Here is a 19,190-nt window from a genome sequence, read left to right as displayed (position 1 = left end):
AGGTTGAAAAAAGGGATTGCATGACCTGGGGACACAGCAACAGTCCTAAGTATGAGTCAGTTGCTAAGCATCTATTCTGACCCACACTCTTTTCCAACAAATTAAACACAATCCAAAAGAAACAGAAACCTTGTAATGCTTTTACAAAATAATTAGCTATGATAAGCACAAGCCTTGCCAAACTGTGCAAGCCTTGCCAAAAGATAATACACAAGAAATAATTTGCAATACAAGAATCTTCAAATGCAAACTCAGGATACTGGAATGTCCACGAGGCTGGAGTTTCAAAATGTCTTTGCCTTCTGCAAAGTATGTTTGTTTCACAGCTGGCTTTTATCTTCTTGAAGGAGGGGCCATTACCTTGCAGCCTTACTCCCGAGTTGCCCATGCTGTTGTAACTGCTGTTTCCTGCGAGCAGCCCTGCACGCATGCAAATTTGGCGCAGGCTCCTCGGGAACGTCCTCATCACTACTGCCAGCCCCCATAATCTCTGAAGGCAGCAGTCCACTCCCTAATGGTCCTGGCCCCTCATCTGAGTCCTCGCTCTCCTCAGCCGTCTGTACCTGCTGCCAGCTAACCACAACAGCATCTGAATTTCGATCACACAATCACGGGGCTGCCACAAAGGTGTGGGCGAACAGTCCTAAGTCACTTTTTTCACTGCAGTTGTAACTTTGAATGGTCACTAGATGAACTTGTAGTAAGTCAATGACTACCTGTATCCAGTTCTGGAAACTAACTGTATTTTCATTCTCTCTTTCACAGCCCCATCTTCATAGCTACAAAGAAGCTTTGGAGGAGATACAGGGCACCTCTCCAAGCAGTCCACCTTCCAGTGGTGGTGAGACTTCTCCCCCAACCCCTGCCTTCCCTGTCTCACCACAAACCCCTTACAGCAACCTGTGTAAGTTTTGTGGCTTAGACGAAGGGCGGGAAAGAGGGAGGTTGGCATTTGGTTTTGGGAAAGCCATACTCAGAGGCAAACCGTTCACAGCTTCCTGACACCCACCACCATTTAAATCCCACTTTTATTTTCTCCCTTCTTTCCATCGTCCCATCTCAGCTGTTTCCTCACCCTCTTTCATCTCTGCTTGGTGCACCCTTCTCATGAAATCACCGCAAAGTATGCTTCCATCCATCCTAATAATCGCAACAGCATAGTTTTGCAAGTATAAATATAGCCAGCAGCTCCCAGATGATGATAAAGGCATATTTCTTTCTGGTCTGTCCTCTGCTTGTTGTAAATAAGGGTACACGATCATTTACCAGGAATATATAATTAAAATAGGGAAGTACTACACTACTTATCACTATGTAAATGACTCGTGTGCTGGGATCTGCTCTGTTTTGCTGCATCTTCACCCTTCTTGGAGGAAATAGGGTTAAAATACAACACGTGGAAGGTTTTACTTAATTCTGCATATCATTAATTAAGCAGGTCAGCTAGTAGTAGTAATGGAAGCAATACAGTACGTATTTTCTAATTGTTTTTTGGGGGGGACAGAGAATCATTCTTTTAAACAAAAGGCAAATAATATAATAATTTAAATGAATCCCTTTTTGATAATTAATTTGGTAATGTGGGTCAAAAATGTGCCCCCACTAACTGTGGCGAATATGTAATTATCAGAATCAGGAAGATGATGACATACAAGGCTGACATCCATCATCAATCCATAAAAGATACAAATTTCTCTCTGAGATATTTCTAACAAAAACATAAATTATTAACCTCTTTAAAAATACATTTGCTGGCTTAGTTCCTTACCAGGGAAATATTATTCCTGACTGAAACCTAGTGCACAGATTCTGCAGGGGAACTTATTAACCTTGCTCTGGTCCTTGTTATTATGAGAGAAGAATTCCCCATCCTTGACGCATCTGGCATGATCATGAACTAAAAGAATAATTATATATCCCTCATTGACATTTAAAATTCTCATGTGGCCACGGAAATTTGTTTGCTCTGATATTTGACTGATATTCCTTTTAGTGTAAAGATTCTAGAAAAATCACATGCTTCCAGAAAACCAACTGTTGCATATATTATTTTGACTATCACTAACAGTCTTTCTGGGTAGAAAAATGAGATCCCAACAGCATTTATGAGAGAATAAGAGGGATCCGTTCTTAATTAAACCTAACCGCCCCCCTCCCCGATTCTGGCTGTGGAATGCCCCAGAGGAAAAATCCATGATTTTTCGCAAGGATATCCTATTTTAGATAATAGTTATAATTCTTCCTCTGAGCCACTTATTATGTTGGGAATATGGAGGGAAGGGAGGTCAGTTGAACTCTGCAGGTGGGAGAAAATGAAAATTTATCCATATCCTAAATGTACATTTGAAATATTTTAGATGTCTCAGTAACATACACCTCTGTTAGGAAATGCATACTGACAGAGAGCAGCGGAATGAGTGCATTAGCTTTTTGTATCATAGAATCATAGAGCCAGAAGGGACCTGGGAGGTTTTCCAGTCCAATCCCCTGCCCAAGGCAGGAATCTTCATATCATCTTGAATAAATGGTTGCCCAATCTTTTCTTGGAAACCTCTAGCAACGAAACACCCACAACTCCAGGAGGCAAGTTGTTCCATTGATTAATCATTTTCAATGTCAGAAAATCTTCCTTATTTCCAGGTTGGCTCCCCCTTCCCCATTTCTTCTTGTCCTACCCTCAGATGCTGTAGAGAATAAATCAATACCCTCTTGCCTGTGGCAACCTTTCAAGATAAATGAAGAGAATTAAAAGATCCCTTCTAAGTACACAGGATTTAGCCCAGAGGTGGTATTCAGCAGGTTCTGACCAGTTCTGGGGAACCGGTAGCGGAAATTTTGAGTAGTCTGGAGAACTGGCGAATACCGCCTTTGACTGGAGATTTTACAGTATCCTTCCCCTGCCATGTCCACCAAGCCACGCCCACAGAACCGGTAGTAAAAAAAATTTGAATCCCACCACTGATTTAGCCCTACAATATTTAATATGCAGAATGACATTTGCCACAAAATAATCAATGTTAGATGGGAAGGCACAGAGTTACCAAGACAAATAGATAAGAAATAAAACATATATTCAAAATTCCACATTTCATGCCACAGTTATGCCCCCTATGCATCCTATAGAATGCGCTTGTAGAACAAAACATTGCATTTTGAATATATCAATCATCAGTGGTGTGTAGCTCACCTTGATGGAGATGGCTTTTGAGCAGTAATTATGCTACACATCTCCTAATCCTCCAAAATACAAATGAAAGCTTCCGTCATGAAGATGGGTGGGAAAACCCATCTATGTGAAGAACTCCATCCCAATGCCAACAGCCATTCCTAGGAAGAATGTTGATTCCATAATATTGATAGCTATCTACAGCTCCAAACCCAGAAGGTAAACATATAATTTGAATCATGCTGTACCATTCAAGATATGAATCTAATTGAAGATATATGTAGCCACACAGCAATTAAAACTGCATGCAAAATTTCCTGTAATTACATGGTTATTTGCACTGTTGAAATTGTATTAGGCTGCCATAGAGACTCCTGCCCCACTCATGCGAGGCACTTGTTCTATTAACCTCAACTGTCCCCAAAGTGCTTTTTCAAGAGGCAACTGGATTTCCTTGTTTTTCTTTGAAGACTTTCGCATCTCATCCGAGAAGCTTCTTCAGCTTTTTCACACCCATTTGCACTACTCAGGTGACCTTGAGAACAGAGACAAATCTCCAAGTGGCCTCAACAACTCTCTAAAAGAATGTAAATGACCAGCTGTCAGCAAGGAATATAAATGACAATGAGAGACAGGTTGGGAATGGAGAGGTGTAAAATAAAAGACCAATTCTCAGAATATAAAAGATAGATTCACTTTGGATTTTCCCATTAGAAATGATTATTATATATTGTTGAATTTTAGATGAAAAGGTTAACATTGTTCTCGTTCTGACAGTCAGAACTGAAGAAGCTTCTTGAATGAAAAGTGCAATGTCTTCAAAGAAAAACAAAGAAAGCCCAGTTGTCCTTTGAAAAAGCACTTATGGGACAACCATGACCTCATTGATTGAGAATCTCCATAGATGCTCAGCTGTAAGACATGCCATTCATCTAATGTGCTGGAGTCATCTCACACTGACTCGCAAGAGCCAACTGTTCCATTTTTTGGAATTTTTTTGAGCTGTTTTAAGAACAGAGGTGAACCTCCATGCCTAGTGCACCAGTCAGATTTCCACGACTGAGAGAACTCCAGATGAACAAACTGATTCATAGCAGTCCTGCCTCTCTACAAACTCCAGTGCAGTAATTGCATTTGCAACCAGATCAACCCAATTACTTGAATAAGCTCATTCTCTTAGTCTGTGCGCATCTGGTATGGATTCTGTAACTGTTTCTGCTTTCCACGAAGACATAAACAGCCCAGAATTAGATCTCATTTGAAGATGTTGGTGAGAACCTGACCTGAACCTACCTGTTGCATGCCCTCTTTTTCTTTCTCTTCTGATCAAGCATGGTTCTGCGTGACTAATCTTTGGTATCTTGGTGGTGGGTTTTTAAAATTCATTAGCTTTGAACTGTTCCACCAGTATTTCATCCGGGCAGAGCTAACATGGCTAAGTATGAACAAACATCAATGAGCCACTAAGCAACTGGGAAAGAGCAAAGATTCCAGAAGGGTAGAAGAACCTTTTTCTTTCACTAACTGGATTCTTTCTGAACAACCTGAGTACTCTCAAATGTCAAAGGGCTGGATATTAGCACTAACTGTAAACTTGTAGATTTTACATAAGATATCTTTAAAAAGCTACCCTTCCTCCCAATACATTGTGAATCATAACATATGAATGTTTAAATGGTATTAAAATGAGCACAGGGACATGGTGGCTCAGTGGCTAAGATGCTGAGTTTGTTGATAAGAAAGGGCAGCAGTTCGGCGGTTCAAATCCCTGTGTAATGGAGTGAGCTCCCGTTACTTGTCTCAACTTCTCCCAATCTAGCAGTTCGAAAGCACATAAAAATGCAAGTAGGAAGATAGGGACCACTTTGGTGGGAAGGTAACAGCGTTCTGTGCACCTTCAGCATTTAGTCATGCTGGCCACATGACCGTGGAGACGTCTTTGGACAGCACTGGCTCTTCGGCTTTGTAATGGAGATGAGCATTGCCCCCTAGAGCCGGAAACGACTAGCACGTAGGTGCGAGGGTAATCTTTACCTTTACCAAAGATGAGCACTATTCTGAAAAATAAAAGTAACCAGCACATGAATAACTTCCCAGGTTTAATGGGGCGTTAAAGAATAAGACCAGGTGTGTTTTTTCTCCCCTCATATTGTCTTCTTTCCTGGCGTCCTGACATGTAAGGACTTGGCTCTTTTCCAAGGTTGACCAGGACCATGAGTGATTCTTACAAGTTCATACATTCTGATTTTGTGCCAGTTCCCCAAACTAACAGAGATTAATATAAGATTGCCTGGACTGTGTGATATGCCTGGCTTGCAGCCCATTGCTAGAGCAGAAGCATCTGGAGGGTCTCCAGACATTCTCAGGGACATTTCTGTGCTATCATTGGTAGAGAACAAATGCGACCAAGTCACCCTAGTTTTTACTAAACCCATTCATTTCTTTCTGTGGCCCATATCCCATGGAGTTTTACTTAACATCTATTAATTCACTAAAACCTAATCTCAGATAAGTGTGTATAAGGCTATAACTTTTATAACACTATCCCTTGCTTGATACTCTTATGGACAACAGCCATTCAGATTCAAGTTTAGTTAGCTCCCCTTTCCTAGCCTTGCACTCCCCAGACATGTTAGATTAAAATTCCCCAAATTCATACTCATCCTAGCCAGGAATTGAAAATTAGAGGCTATAATTTTAGAAGGTTTATTGGGGATGACTATGTAAGAGATATGCCATCTTAAATTATTCTTAGAATAACAGCCAAAACTGTCTTTAGTATTCACTATGAATATTTATGGCTCTTCTGTGGAACTGTTTCATGAAGATTTGTCTTCTTCACCAGCAAACTAAAGTGTGTGAGACTTATAGACTTTGAGAACAGAAATGCAATGATATATACACTGTTTGAGAATCTGGGTTACCTAATACCCTGGACATGAACTTGCTTGTTTCCCCTTTGCTCATTGGCCCTTAGCAGTGAATGCTAGCCAGCCAAGCTAATCCATGATGAAATGCAAGCTCTTGGTAACTGGCTTTCCTTTAATGTGCCTGCCTACCTTCCTCTCTCCTCCTGCTGTGAGCCCCTGCGTGGGTGCCCATCTGAAGCCGTAAGTCAGATGATTGCAATTCAAGCCATGAAAAAATGTCTTAAAACTCTCCCCATCCAGACAAAAGTTCTTCATTTGTTTGCTTCCATCCAGTTAATTTTTGGAAAAAAGAGTTTCAACTAAAAAGCCTGAATTGTTTAGAATTGTCAGCACCAAACACAACCAGCAGTTGAAAGAAATAAGGAAGGCTGGAAAGTACTTTTGTGAGACTTGCTGTTTTAAACACATCTCACATATACATCTGCATCTGTTTCCTTCATTGCTCCTTGCTGCATATCTACTACGGGTATATATGCAAGAACGGCCTACATGTTGTTCTCCTTTTAGACTGGGAAGGCATAAAATCTGATCCACATTGATGTAATTGTGCAAATATTTTGTTGATGTACATGCTATAAATATAGACTTCTGCAGCTGTGTATATGGTGTTGCTATTTATGATATACAATGCCTTGATGAAGTGTTTGTGGTCCCTCTGTCTCATGATCATAATCTTTGCAGATGCCATATCTGCCTTTGGGCAAAACTGTGACATGAGATGATGTCATCCATTCATTCATGGACATTTTCCAAACATACTGATAATGGGAAGGGCAGGCTATGGACATTTATTGTCAAGAATATGTTTGTTTTTTTATGGGTCATGCTAAACAAGTAAAGAATAATCTGGAAATTGTTAGGCATTGTGTTATACATTGTTCTGTAAATTCCTAAACAGCTGCTAATAGGAAGGTTACTTAAGAAAGCCAGGTGAAAGCATTCTGAATTTTTATAAGTGAGAGAAATGGAAACAGGGATGTGTACATTCTCTGGATATCTTCTGCACAGGGAAATTGCAATTAATTGCAATCCAGGAAAATCAGGTATGTTTCAGCCCTGTCCTACTTTGCAGTGTATATTTTAAATCCCATATCACTAGAACTAAATTGTTAATGGCTGTTGTTTGATGTGGCTAAATATGGAAGAGACCATTGCTGTTATATCTTTGGTATTAGAACTAATGTAATATGTAGATGTCAGGCAGAGAGGTGAGATACAAATGACATGGAGCTCCAGTGGCGCAGTGGTTAGAATGCAGCATTGCAGGCAAACTCTGCCCCAACCTAGAGTTCAATCCCGATAGACTCACGGTTGACTCAGTCTTCTATCCTTCTGAGGTTGGTAAAATGAGGACCCAGATTGTTGGGGGGAAGATGCTGACATTGTAAACCACTCAGAGAGTGATGTAAAGCACTATGGGGTGGTATATAAATCTAAGTGCTATTGTCATTGTTATGGAAACATTTTTATACTATTAAAAAGCGGGGATGCAGATTGCTTCAGAGCAGTATAGGTTATGCCCTGCTGAAAAGCATATCAAAATGGGATAGTGTAGACATCTAGTTTTTTTTTCTTCCTTGTCTCTTTTTCTATCAGCCATGATGTTAAAGGCATAGTAATGTGTGTCATATATTAGGCAAATAATAGCCTGGGGTGTCTCTGACCGGTTCTGTTAAGAGTAAAAGCTCAGTAGAAGCACAAAATAGCAGGTTGTATTTTTATCAGCAGGTTTTCTTTCCCCCTGCTTTTGAGATAATGGAGGAGACATCATTAAGTACGTCCCTCAGCTGTGCCTGAGAGAGGCTTTTGTCAAAAGTTCATAACCAGTTTTGGTGAGATCATCTTATTAATCAATCTTCATTCCCAATATAACAAGAACACTCTTGCTCTCTTGTTATGTTGAACGGCCCATCTCAATTGTCTTAAGAATGTATACTTTTCTCCCAAAGAAAAGTGGTTTCTTAGCCAAAGGTATTTCTACGATGAGGGCCAGTTCTCTTGTGGTTTCAGAAGGACAACCACATGGATTATTTCCAGCAACCCATTTATTCTTAAAATCATGATTAGATTTTGCTATATCTTGGTAATTAGCATCAAACCAATGTTTGGCTTTATTACTAATTAAACTATTCATTTTCTGATTTGTTGATTTCTCTCTTTCTGTTTCTGTATATCTGAAACAGTGCGCTCTCCACCAGGACTGGCTAAAACTCCACTTTCAGCACTGGGGCTGAAACCTCATAATCCAGCAGAGATTTTGTTGCATCAGACAGGAGGTAAGCGAAAGCATTAATACAATGGAAAAAATTGGTGTAACAGCAACAAGGCAGCTTGGTTGTTCACTTGCAGACATTTCATTACCCAGCTTGGTAACAATAGCAGTACAAATGAATGCGGGGTTTGTATCCTGTTTATATATAGCAGGGGTGTCAAACTTGTGCCCCGCAGGCTTGCTGTCCCTGCCCCCCCCCCAGTTTAGTGAAGGGGAAACTGTCCGGATATGTCACGTGACAACATTGTGACACCCCTGATATATAGTATCTTGCTTTTCAAGTATTGGTGGGGATGTTTTCTCCTTGGTGCTCCTTAATTAGGATATTGTTTTCTGCTTGATTACTTGTCTAGTGTTCACCCCTGCTTATTTGAATGTTGGCTGCTGGAGAAGATGTGTTCTGATTTTTTTAGTTTCCTTCTTTGTTTTTTTATTGTCTTTTTTAATGTTGTGTAAATATGGTTTATTTCTATGTGTCTATTGATGGTTGATTTGTTTGAATACCAAGCTTCTAGGAATTCCTGAGGATTTTTGCTATGTGCATCCTTGGTCTAGGATGCACATAGTTTCCCAGTTGAAACTATGGTTGAGTCTGTCCATGAGTTGTGAGGTTTAGGAGTTTTCATATTGTCTTCTGACTGTTAGCTGGTATTCATGGACATGCTCTGCTAATTTTCTGCCCTTCTGCATGTCTAAGTCCTGGACTGGATATTCAGATAAATCAGTTTTGTAGCTGACTGCTTAATTACATATCGAGGGCAAGGCAAGCTTTTGAAGGAAGTAGCTTATCAGATCCACCGCTAAATGACACAAATCCCCCAAGAATCCCACAACTAATTAACATTTTCTGGGTTTTATTTCTTGAGGGGCCTCTTTATGGCATAACTAAAATGCAATTAGCATGATAAAGCAAACACACTTATTTGCTGGTTTATTTTGTTATTTATATACCTTAGTCTCCCAACTAAGAGCCAGAAATGAAAATAATACACAAACAACCGTGTCTTTAATGAGATCAAAGGAATATCATGATAATAACAAAAACATTAAATAATACATCAGAGACAATTTTTAAAAATGGTTAGGATTGTTTGGCATCAACAATTAAAACCTGGCAGAAAAATAAGCATAACTATGATGTGGTAGAATGCTAACAAATATTAACAAAAGATTTTAAAATATAACAAGCCTGATAAATGGATTCTGAGAGGATGTTCTGCAATATTGAATCTGCCACCAAAAAGGCTCTTCATTCCAGACAGCCTCTTTCATCACCTGTAGAAGGTCCTTACCTGCAGAATGAAACTCTTAGGTAACAATATAAGGAGGAAACTGCTCCTTCAAGTAGAGGGGGCCTGAGCTATATAGCAATATATATGCAAAAACAGGCAGCTTGCATTTGGCATAGAATGCAAGGGGAAACCAATGTAACTGACCTAAAAGAGATGTTAAATGCTCCCAGTAGGATGTCCTAGATCAGGGCTGTCAAACTCATGGCCCGCAGGCCAGATGCATCATGCCCACGGCCGGTTTAGGGAAGGGGGAAAAAAGTCGTGATACATCATGTGACGCTGCCGTGATGCTTCGAGTTTGACAACCCTGTCCTAGATGGAGCCTTATTGCTGTTATTTTGGACTTTGTGCAATTTCCTATCCTTCTTTCAAGGGGGTTGCACATGTAGAATCTGTTGCAACCCAGTGATACATCATCTGCATTTGATAATAAGCCTTCCTAGCTGTCACATTGATCCGGGCCTTTGGAGCAGCCCAGGGTTTAAGTTCACCCCAAAAGTTGCTCTTTGGAGAAGAACGTTCCCCTCAAGGATATCAAAGATTCTCTCAAATTGATTGAGGATTTCCTGGCATCAAATCTGTTTGAATCCAATTTCAGTTGGAGCAGCGGGAGTCAATTGGGAAACTTGCAACCTCTGGAATCGATATGAAAATGGCAATTTGTGCTTTGGTAGTTCTTCCTGTTCATACATTGCTAACAATGTAAATCTCTCTGATACAATCTTTCTAAAAAGTGCCAAAAGATGCATAAAAATGAATGCATATTATAATTTAAAAGAATGCAAGAATGCACATTTCTGGTTGAATATTATTTAAGGTAAAATAAAAACAAATGTTTGTATACCTTAAAAATGCAGGTTGTTAGAATGGAGTGGATTAGGTAGCAATCGGAGAAGAATAAAACAGATTTAACACCTCTGCAACTGTTTTTTAAAGGAGATTTGCCTCACCTAATGCGACAGCTGTCAAGTCTTGGGCATCAGGTTATTTTTTTCCAATAATAATTTTGCATATTTATGCCTCTTTAATTTTTGGAGAGACCCAGAGAGCTGTTGCTTTTATTTACTAACAAAATTTACTAAGTACTAAGTTCTGGCTTAAAGGAGCATAGTATAAAAACATAGACACAAATCTGTTTTAAGAATCACGTCTCTTCGCTATTTTACTCTGATATCCAGCATTCTAAATCCAAGTACTGTGCTTCTGAGCTTATTGAAGAATATGGTAGAATTTTCTGAAGAAAAAGGAAACTTTAGCCAGAGATGAGCCTCATTGATAGCATATTGTATTCTTTTTTCATAAAATTATTTTGCAAGTATTCAACACAAGTTGTGTAGTCCATATATGGCTCACCTCCATAATAATAACTTGCAAGTCTTCCACTATATAATAAAGAAGATATTTTCATCAGGCCCAGGTATTGCGATACTCCTAACTGTTTAGCAAAAGCTTGCTAATATCAGTCTCTTTCTTTTCCTTCTTTCCTTGCCCCACAGAAGTAGATGGGGAAACAGTAGTTGAATATGACCAAGGTAAGGAGGGCATTCTTTTCATCATATTAGAACACTTTGGATGAACTGTGAAAAGATGGAACAATCTTCAGTTGCCGAGATATCTGGTTGGCTTGCCTTGGGTTATCAAAAGGCTAAACAAAACAAAACGTTCATCATAGATTCAATAGCATCATGGATTGTTCAAGGGCTGCTGTACACACACATTAATCTCAAATAAATGTTGTCAGAGAAATGGCAGGGAAACTATTATTTATCTAAGAGTAATATTTTCCATCTCCTCAATGTAAACATGGGCAGACTGCCTTTCCTTCTTCTAATGTATTTCTTAGGTAAATATTCTGGTTCTACTAATCTGAATGTTTAGTAAACACCCTTTTGTAATTTCCTGTTGCAGAGTTAGTACTTCTGGTGAATGAGCTTAGTTAATATTACCCACTTAAAGTTTTCCAGAGAACACTTCAAGCATTGTTGATTGTAAGGTGAGCACTGCAGTTTTTGATACATATACTTGGAAGAAAAACTGCAGTGAGCTTAGTTATTCCCAACTATCTATGTACATTGTCCTGTTAGGCTGATTCAGACATTAGCTGGGCATTGTCTTGATCTTTCTATGAGCCAGCTGTGGTATTGGTAGATAAGATGGGCAGTCATACCAGTCGAATGAATGAATGAATCCCCTTTTATCCCTGCTCTTATTTACTGATGGTTGTGGTATGGTTGCCTATGTTACCATCTTTGAATGGGACTAACTTGCACAGATGTAGCAGTTGTAACATGGTAAAAGTACACCCTAAAAGAGTATTTCTTCCAAAATTATGAATGGCTTTTTCCAGCAATCTTTGTATTTCATTAAGCAGATCATAATTCATCAACTTTAGAGAAAAGTAGCACTATACACATTGGGAATTCTGATAGGGATTGTGGGGTATTAATCAGTAATTCAGATATACTTCTATGCAAGTTTACTCAAGGTTAAGCCCTACTGCATAGTGCAGCATTGACTAAATTTTGCTGTTATTCCCTGCTTCTTCCCCCAAACACCATGCTAGAAAAACAATGGCAACATTTCTTTTTTTTCCATACAAGGTTCCTGTAGCTTCATTTTATAAAAATAAGTAAAAATAGGAAGGGAGTAAGGGTAGGAAACTAAGCCATAGTTCGGCTTCAGGTGTAATTTGCCTTAAGACATCCTGTATTCTCTTAGTTGAGTTCATATTTAATCATTCCTCTGCAACTATATAAGGAATCAACATTCTTATTAATTATTTTCTTCACCCACCCCCAAGCAAGGCCATTGCTGGCTTTAAGAAAATCTATATAAACAAAAGGCCAAGGCAAGAATTTACATTTTTAAGAAGTTGATTAGGACAGAACACAGCTGGGATACAACTTAATCTTTTGGAAAGCAGCTGCATTTTTAGGTATTCCAAATAAACCAAAATAGAATCCTAAATATTTTCTGAACAGGATGTTCAAGAAATACATTTATAATGTATCATTATGGATTGTTGAGGCAAAATTTCTGGAAGTTATTGGTCAGATATATTCAAAAATCAATTATTATTATTTTCTTTTTAAGGTGGCAATCTATACTGAGAGACCTAGCATCCTTGGATAAGACTTTGTTAATCTAATAACATAATCCAATTTTTCACCTTTTTAAAACCTCTCTATTGATTTTATTTCAGAACAGATATGATAATGATAATGGTCATGATGATTAAAATTGTTGTGGGCACTCATTCCATAAAATGTGGAGGGACTAACAATATCTAATTATGCAATTAAAATAATAACAATGAAGCATAACCACCCAGATTAATTAATAATCATAACCATTTTAAAACAACAATAGTGACTCCACAAACACACTAACCCCAGAACTTTTTGCAAGGTATAGCATGCTTATCTAAGTAAATAAGAAAAATGAATAAAATAAAAAAGCAAACATTCATTGATTCCATAGTCCACCTGCTTCGAAGGCTCTTTATTGCTATATTTGCTAAATATGGCAATTTTTTCCTTTAAATCTCCAATCCATTTACCATTAAGCACCATTAATGATATGGGGAAAACATGCCAGTTTCCATTCTTTAATCATAACCACTATGAAAAGGTTTTTCTCTGATATTAAAGGATAAGATGGTGAGTCAATCAAGTGGATAGCTAGATAGATAGTTAAAAAATTGTGTTGATAAGTAATCATCAATTGTCCTTCATCTATTGATGCTAGGGGAGTTAATGTTCAATCTTATACTATTAAATCTTTTTATTAACAACTTGGATTACTACTATTGTTCTATGTTCTATGTCACATGTGTCAAACTTGTGGCATCGTGTTGCCATCATGTGCTGTTTTGCCACGTTTTTCTCATTTGTGGAGCTGGGGTGGGCGTGGCCTGCCCATGATGCATCCAGCCCGTGGGCCACCAGTTTGACACCCTTGTTCTATGTAGATTGTGAGGGATTGCTGATCAACTTTGCAATTGATCTAAAATTAGGTTGGAGCTAATAGCTAATTTCATAGAATACAAATCTAAAATTCAAAACAATAAGTTAGGGAAAATGGCTGGAGAGAACAGAATAAAATTAAATATGCAAGTATCCATTTCTTGACTACTTTGAAAGGTCTTGGAGTAATAGAATGTTACCAGAAGAGTCAGCAGTGTGACATGTTCTTTCATACACACTTATACAAGCAAAAACAAGGGAGGTTTTAGATTTCTTAAAAAGAAGTATGCTTTTCAAATTACAGAAGAATTATTTCACTTTATTCTACATTGTGAACAGACTCCATTTCAAATGTTCTGTCCAGAGAACGGAATGCTTATGAAAAAAAAGGAAAAGTTTAGCATTTAGAAGAATAGAATTGGAAAGTTTAGCCTCTGGAAAAGAAAGCTAAGCACTTTCCATATATTGAAAAGTATGTCACAGAGAAGACCTTAAGTCCAGGACAGGGTAATAGCTTTCTGACCAAATATTAGAACAAATGTCCTAACAAGAAGAGATCACTAATGGTACCAATTGTCCAAAGTATTGATATATTTTTTTCCACTGGTTGTATTGAAGCAGAGGTTAAATAATCATGTTCCTGCACTGGGTAAGGAATTGGCCTTAATGGCTTTATGCCTCCTTTCAGCCTTATGAGTCTATGGATATATAATTTTTCCAGATGGGAGAAATTGGGAATATGTGGTTCTCCAATGCTGACTGGAGATTTTGGGAACTAAATTCAACAATATCTGAAGGATGCAAGTTCCACCATTAGTATAGTCAAGCTGAAGATTTGGATTTTAGCAAAATTGTCTATATTTGGATTATATCTTCATAACATCAGTGTGCTGCAAGAAATTACACTTTTATGGTAAATAAAAATATTAGGAAATATTTATCGCAGAATAAGTTTTCATGGACTACTACCCATAATCTGATGCAGATGATTAAAAGTATGAAAGTTTATGCTGTAATAATGGATTTGTTAATTAACATGACACCAGTCTCTGTTGTATTTTGAGTGTTGTTATTATTAGATACACTTTTATGCTTTCCTGTTAATTGGATAAAAAATGAGGCAGAATGTAATTTGTGTAGTTAAAATGTTATTAGTCATCCCTTTAGATCAGTGTTTTTCAATTATAGCTAATTTAAGACTGTGGACTTTAATTGGCTGACTGGGGAATTCTGAGAGTTGAAGTCCACAGTCTTGACGTGGCTAAGGTCGAGAAACACTGCTTTAGACTCTTTCTATGGGTTCTGCTGTACAACACAATGAACTGTTCACTTGCTCAAATTAATCTTAGGGAAGTTGGTCCTTTATATTGTTTGATATGGTAAAGAACTTGGGATTTAATTGAGCAATCCCCACATGAGTTCTCATTTTCCTGTTTGAAAATGAGATTCTGCTACCATTTTTTCCCCAGTTACCTTCCAATAATTTGCAGGCAGCTAAGGTTTGGAGCTTTGTACAGTGGTATATGCTTTATTGCACACCAAATAAGATTTTAGCGTACTTATCAGACCAAGAGAAACATTCACAAAGAAAAAAAATACTCTAAACAGTGAACAGATGACCCTTAACTTTAATACATGGGAAAGAAACAAATAGTGTATTTCAACCTAGTATCATTCCTCCTTGCTGGCTTTTTTCCTGCAGTCTTTGAACTTACTAGCTTTGGAATAAACAAGAACGGTTTTTGGTTTGTTTTGTTTTTCCTTTTTCCATTTCATAGAGGTCTTGGCTCTCCCAGCAGTTTGTCATTAGTATGCAAGCTAATGCCTAACCATGCTATTTTTAGATAGGGAGGGGAGCTGGAAATGTGTAGCAGCAACAGATGTAATTACTTTAAGTGGCATGCTGGCACATTATACACATTGCAAGCCTTTTGAGGTTGCACTTCATCCTAGCACCAAAGTCTTCCCAATTTTTTTGGCCTTTCTCAGTTTGGCCAAACTAACTGTCCTGGGCTTTTGCCTCACAGAATGTTCAGCCCAGCCTTCTTCATCTTCATTTTCTTTCCTTCCCCTCTTTCCTGCCTCCTCTGCCAGTTGGCAAAAGTCAACCTTAGACACACCAGGAAAAGGCTTAGCCACCAGTCTGATCTCGCCTGTTCCAAAATCTTGCTTCATCTTCATAAAATTGTGCCCTTATTTAACTGGTTTCCATCTTAGATGTGTTAAGGATATTCCCAGCATATTATTTACAATACTATTCTATATAATTTACATTCCTTTTACCTAGTTCGAGGTTCAGAGGAAATCACTCAGTAGACTGCCTATACTATCTACATAAAGAATACCATAAGGCAGATGCAGCATGTACCTGAGTTCTTCCCCCAAACCTAGGATGTTATAATGTATCGGTGTAGTATTTATGCATATCCAAGCAGTGTATCCTTTTGTAATTGACAGGTGGACATTTTGTCAATGTGCAGTGCTGTCCAATTTGTTTTTGTATGGCGTCTAGTGCACTGATAGCCACTGGGACCACCATGGCTAGTTTATATCATAATCTTTCAATTTTTATTTTTAGATCTTGTGAGTTTCTTCGATTCTTTACTTTCTATTCTTCTATCTCCTGGTATTGCCACTTCAATTATCCACACTTTTTTTCTTTTCAAGCATAAGTATGAACCAAGACTATGTCTGTTTGTATTCAGAAACCGCACAATATCTGCTCATTTTCAACTATTTTTTAAACTTGAAGTTGCCACTGATTTTTTCATTACTCCACGTGATAATTTTTCACATTGGCGACCGTATTATGTCATTGTTTCTAATCAGTTTCTGTGACCTAGTATGAGCTGAGTGTATGAACTACTGTTTCTTCTGCTTCTTTGCACAACTTTTATTTTGAATAATTGGAATCACTATTATTATTAAAATTTATTAGCTGACCAACTCTAAGGGAATCATGATTATTAGTGGTTAAAAATGGTTTGCATTTTCAAGCAACTTAGGCATCATTTTATTCTTCTGCTTGTTTTTCTCCCTGCATGTAAATGTAGAACCCCGGAGCTATGTGGAATCTGTGGCTCGTACAGCAGCAGCAACAGGCAGTAGTGGTGGGAGTGGAAGCAGCATTGTTGGGAAGCCTCAGCCATCTTTGGCTTCAGAGACCTACAGCACTGAGACACCTATAAAGAATGAGTCCCTCAGCAACTCCTTCACCTTGCCTAGCCCAGCTTCTGCCAGCAGCCCCATACATAGCATGGATGGGTAAGTTGCAGGAGAAACATGGCTGTCGGATACATGGAACTGCCCTCTGTGAGCAGGATTGTCAGCTTCAGAAACATCTTGATTTAGATCCTGGGCTGCCACAGGCTGTGGGAATGGGAGAGTAGAAAAGGAGTATAGCCACAACAACATTATTTCACCAGGAATCAAGGACAAGTTGCTGGCACCTGGAGGGGAGTGACTGGAATTTGGCGGCAGATGAGAAGGGAGGTCGATTGGTTAATGTGACCTGGGAGTCACTAAATGGGGCAGGGTATGAGCTATAGTGTGGATGGGGGGGGGGAACATGAGAATTTAGATTCGGCTTTCCCCCAGATGTGCCAACATGACTTATCTAATAAATTCTTACTTTGATGGACTTTGCCTCGGGTTTCTGAATTGTCTGGAGGGTTCACTTGGAATGCTGACAAAGATCAGTGGAATGAAGGTGTGGAAGAACAATTTATCCTTGGCTTCGATTATTGTAGCACTGGAATAAGACAAAAGAGAGAGAAAAGTTTGCTTTAATGTCAGAGGAATGGGGTATTCTTTTCTTTTCCTTTGCTTATGTTCATCCACTAATGATCCAAGAGGAAGGGCATTATTTGTGCACAATAAAAAAAGATAATATCTACAAAAGTGAAGGAACTTGTTTTCCCAAAATAGGACATGTGAAATTGTTCCCAATTATGATCAGGAGAAATGTTTTGTAGAGTAGGAACCTCATCAGAACTTCTTCAATAACTGTATGTTATCTTGCTCCTTCTTGTAACATATGCTTAGCTGTCAGGACAGTGTGCCAAATTCAACTAGTTAATTATTTCCCTCAGGAGAAAACTTTTGGAGATCAGAGCAGTGGGTGGTACCAGAATGGAGAAAGAAGTTTCTTTTTCCTCCATTCCTTTAGTTCTCTCTCATTCACCCACTTTCACCTTTCCCAGAGGGAAATCAAGTTACACAAATTTCCTATCTGAATTCCAAATCAGGGCTCTCCAAACTTGGCAACTTTAAGACTTATGGATTTCAACTCAGCTGGCTGGCAGAGGAATTCTGGGAGTTGAAGTCCATAAGTCTCAAAGTTGCTTAGTTTGGAGACTTCCTGTTCTAAATCAACATATGTTAAAGGCTTAGGAAATGAAACTGAAGGCTGCATATACTCCAAAAGCCCCTGATTTTGTGAAGAATTCATGGAGCACTATGTTTATGCCAAACGTCTTGTAACTTCAAATGCTATTCCAGGCTATGAATGAATCCCTTCATAAAGTACTTTAATACGTTTCTTTGTTTCCTCCAGGATTTCTATTGGTAGTTACCCATCAGAAAACAGTGCCAGCATAGCCATTTCCTCCCATCCATCTGCCGAGTCCAGCTTCCAATCCACTAATCTTTCTCAGGGTCCTTCAGCACACAGCAGTTACCAAAATACATCTACATCAACTCAGGGCCTGCCGGTCTCTATGAATGCCGACTTCCCTGATGGCCGAACCAGCGCTCAGCAAGATAACCATTCAAGGCCTCAAGCCCAAATCATTGCATCTGGGGTCCAAGTCATGCCTGGAAGCCCACACGCCCTTCATAGAACAGTAGCTACCAATACTCCCCCTAGCCCAGGTTTCGGGCGAAGAACTGTTAGCACAAATATGGTGGCCATTCCAGGAAGCCCAAGCATGAACAGGCACTTAATGGGTCCCCATAGCACTGTTGTTTCATCACCTGGGAGTCCAAGCCATGCTCGTCACCAGCCCTTAGCAGGGGGTAGCACAGCCATGATTTCTGGGAGTCCCAGTCTGGACCGACACATGATATGTGGGTGCTCAACTCCAGAGGAAAAGCAACAAACACTGTCTCGCCAGAGCAGTGCTTCAGGTTATCAAGCTCCCTCTACCCCATTATTTCCTGTCTCCCCCGCATACTATCATGGAATTAGCCCACATTCCTCTTCCCCTGACTCGGCAGTATACAGACAGGGCAGCCCCACCCCACCCCAACAATTGCTCCCTGAGAAAAGAAGGATGTCGTCGGGGGATCGATCCAACAGCCTGCCCAACTATGCTACAGTGAATGGCAAGACTTCATCACCCATTTCCAGTGGCATGTGCAGTCCCAGCAGTGGGAGCAGTATGGCCTTTCATCACACTCTGCCAGATTTTTCCAAATTTTCAATGCCAGGTAAAACTTCTTTCATGTTCTTTCTCACTGGAGAGTTAAGAATACAGGTAGTTCTCGACTTACGACCACAATGGAGCCCAACTCTTCTGTTGCTAAGCAAATCAATTGTTAAAGGGAGTTTTGCTCCGTTTTACA

General features: G+C 39.1%; 1 protein-coding gene across 16 annotated transcripts in view; it reads left to right on the top strand.

Annotated features, from left to right (window-relative positions):
* Nucleotides 1–19,190, top strand: part of TNS1 (tensin 1) — a 374,426-nt gene that overhangs the window by 331,938 nt on the left and 23,298 nt on the right. For 9 of the 16 annotated variants that reach the window (XM_087950343.1, XM_087950351.1, XM_087950348.1 and 6 more), the window contains 5 exons: nucleotides 766–904; nucleotides 8,280–8,372; nucleotides 11,157–11,192; nucleotides 16,679–16,889; nucleotides 18,181–19,055. In XM_087950343.1, the coding sequence (XP_087806469.1) occupies nucleotides 766–904; nucleotides 8,280–8,372; nucleotides 11,157–11,192; nucleotides 16,679–16,889; nucleotides 18,181–19,055 (1,354 nt within the window). The remainder of the gene's footprint in view (nucleotides 1–765; nucleotides 905–8,279; nucleotides 8,373–11,156; nucleotides 11,193–16,678; nucleotides 16,890–18,180; nucleotides 19,056–19,190) is intronic. The other 7 variants (XM_087950347.1, XM_087950353.1, XM_087950352.1 and 4 more) reach the window with 3 other exon arrangements.

The sequence above is a fragment of the Notechis scutatus genome, chromosome 1 (genome assembly GCF_049901735.1).
Source record: "Notechis scutatus isolate UNSWTSFEM ecotype Mainland chromosome 1, rNotScu1.2, whole genome shotgun sequence".
Taxonomy (NCBI): Eukaryota; Metazoa; Chordata; class Lepidosauria; order Squamata; family Elapidae; genus Notechis; species Notechis scutatus.
The sequence above is the reverse complement of the archived record's forward strand: the minus strand, read 5'-3'. Positions and strand labels throughout refer to the sequence as shown.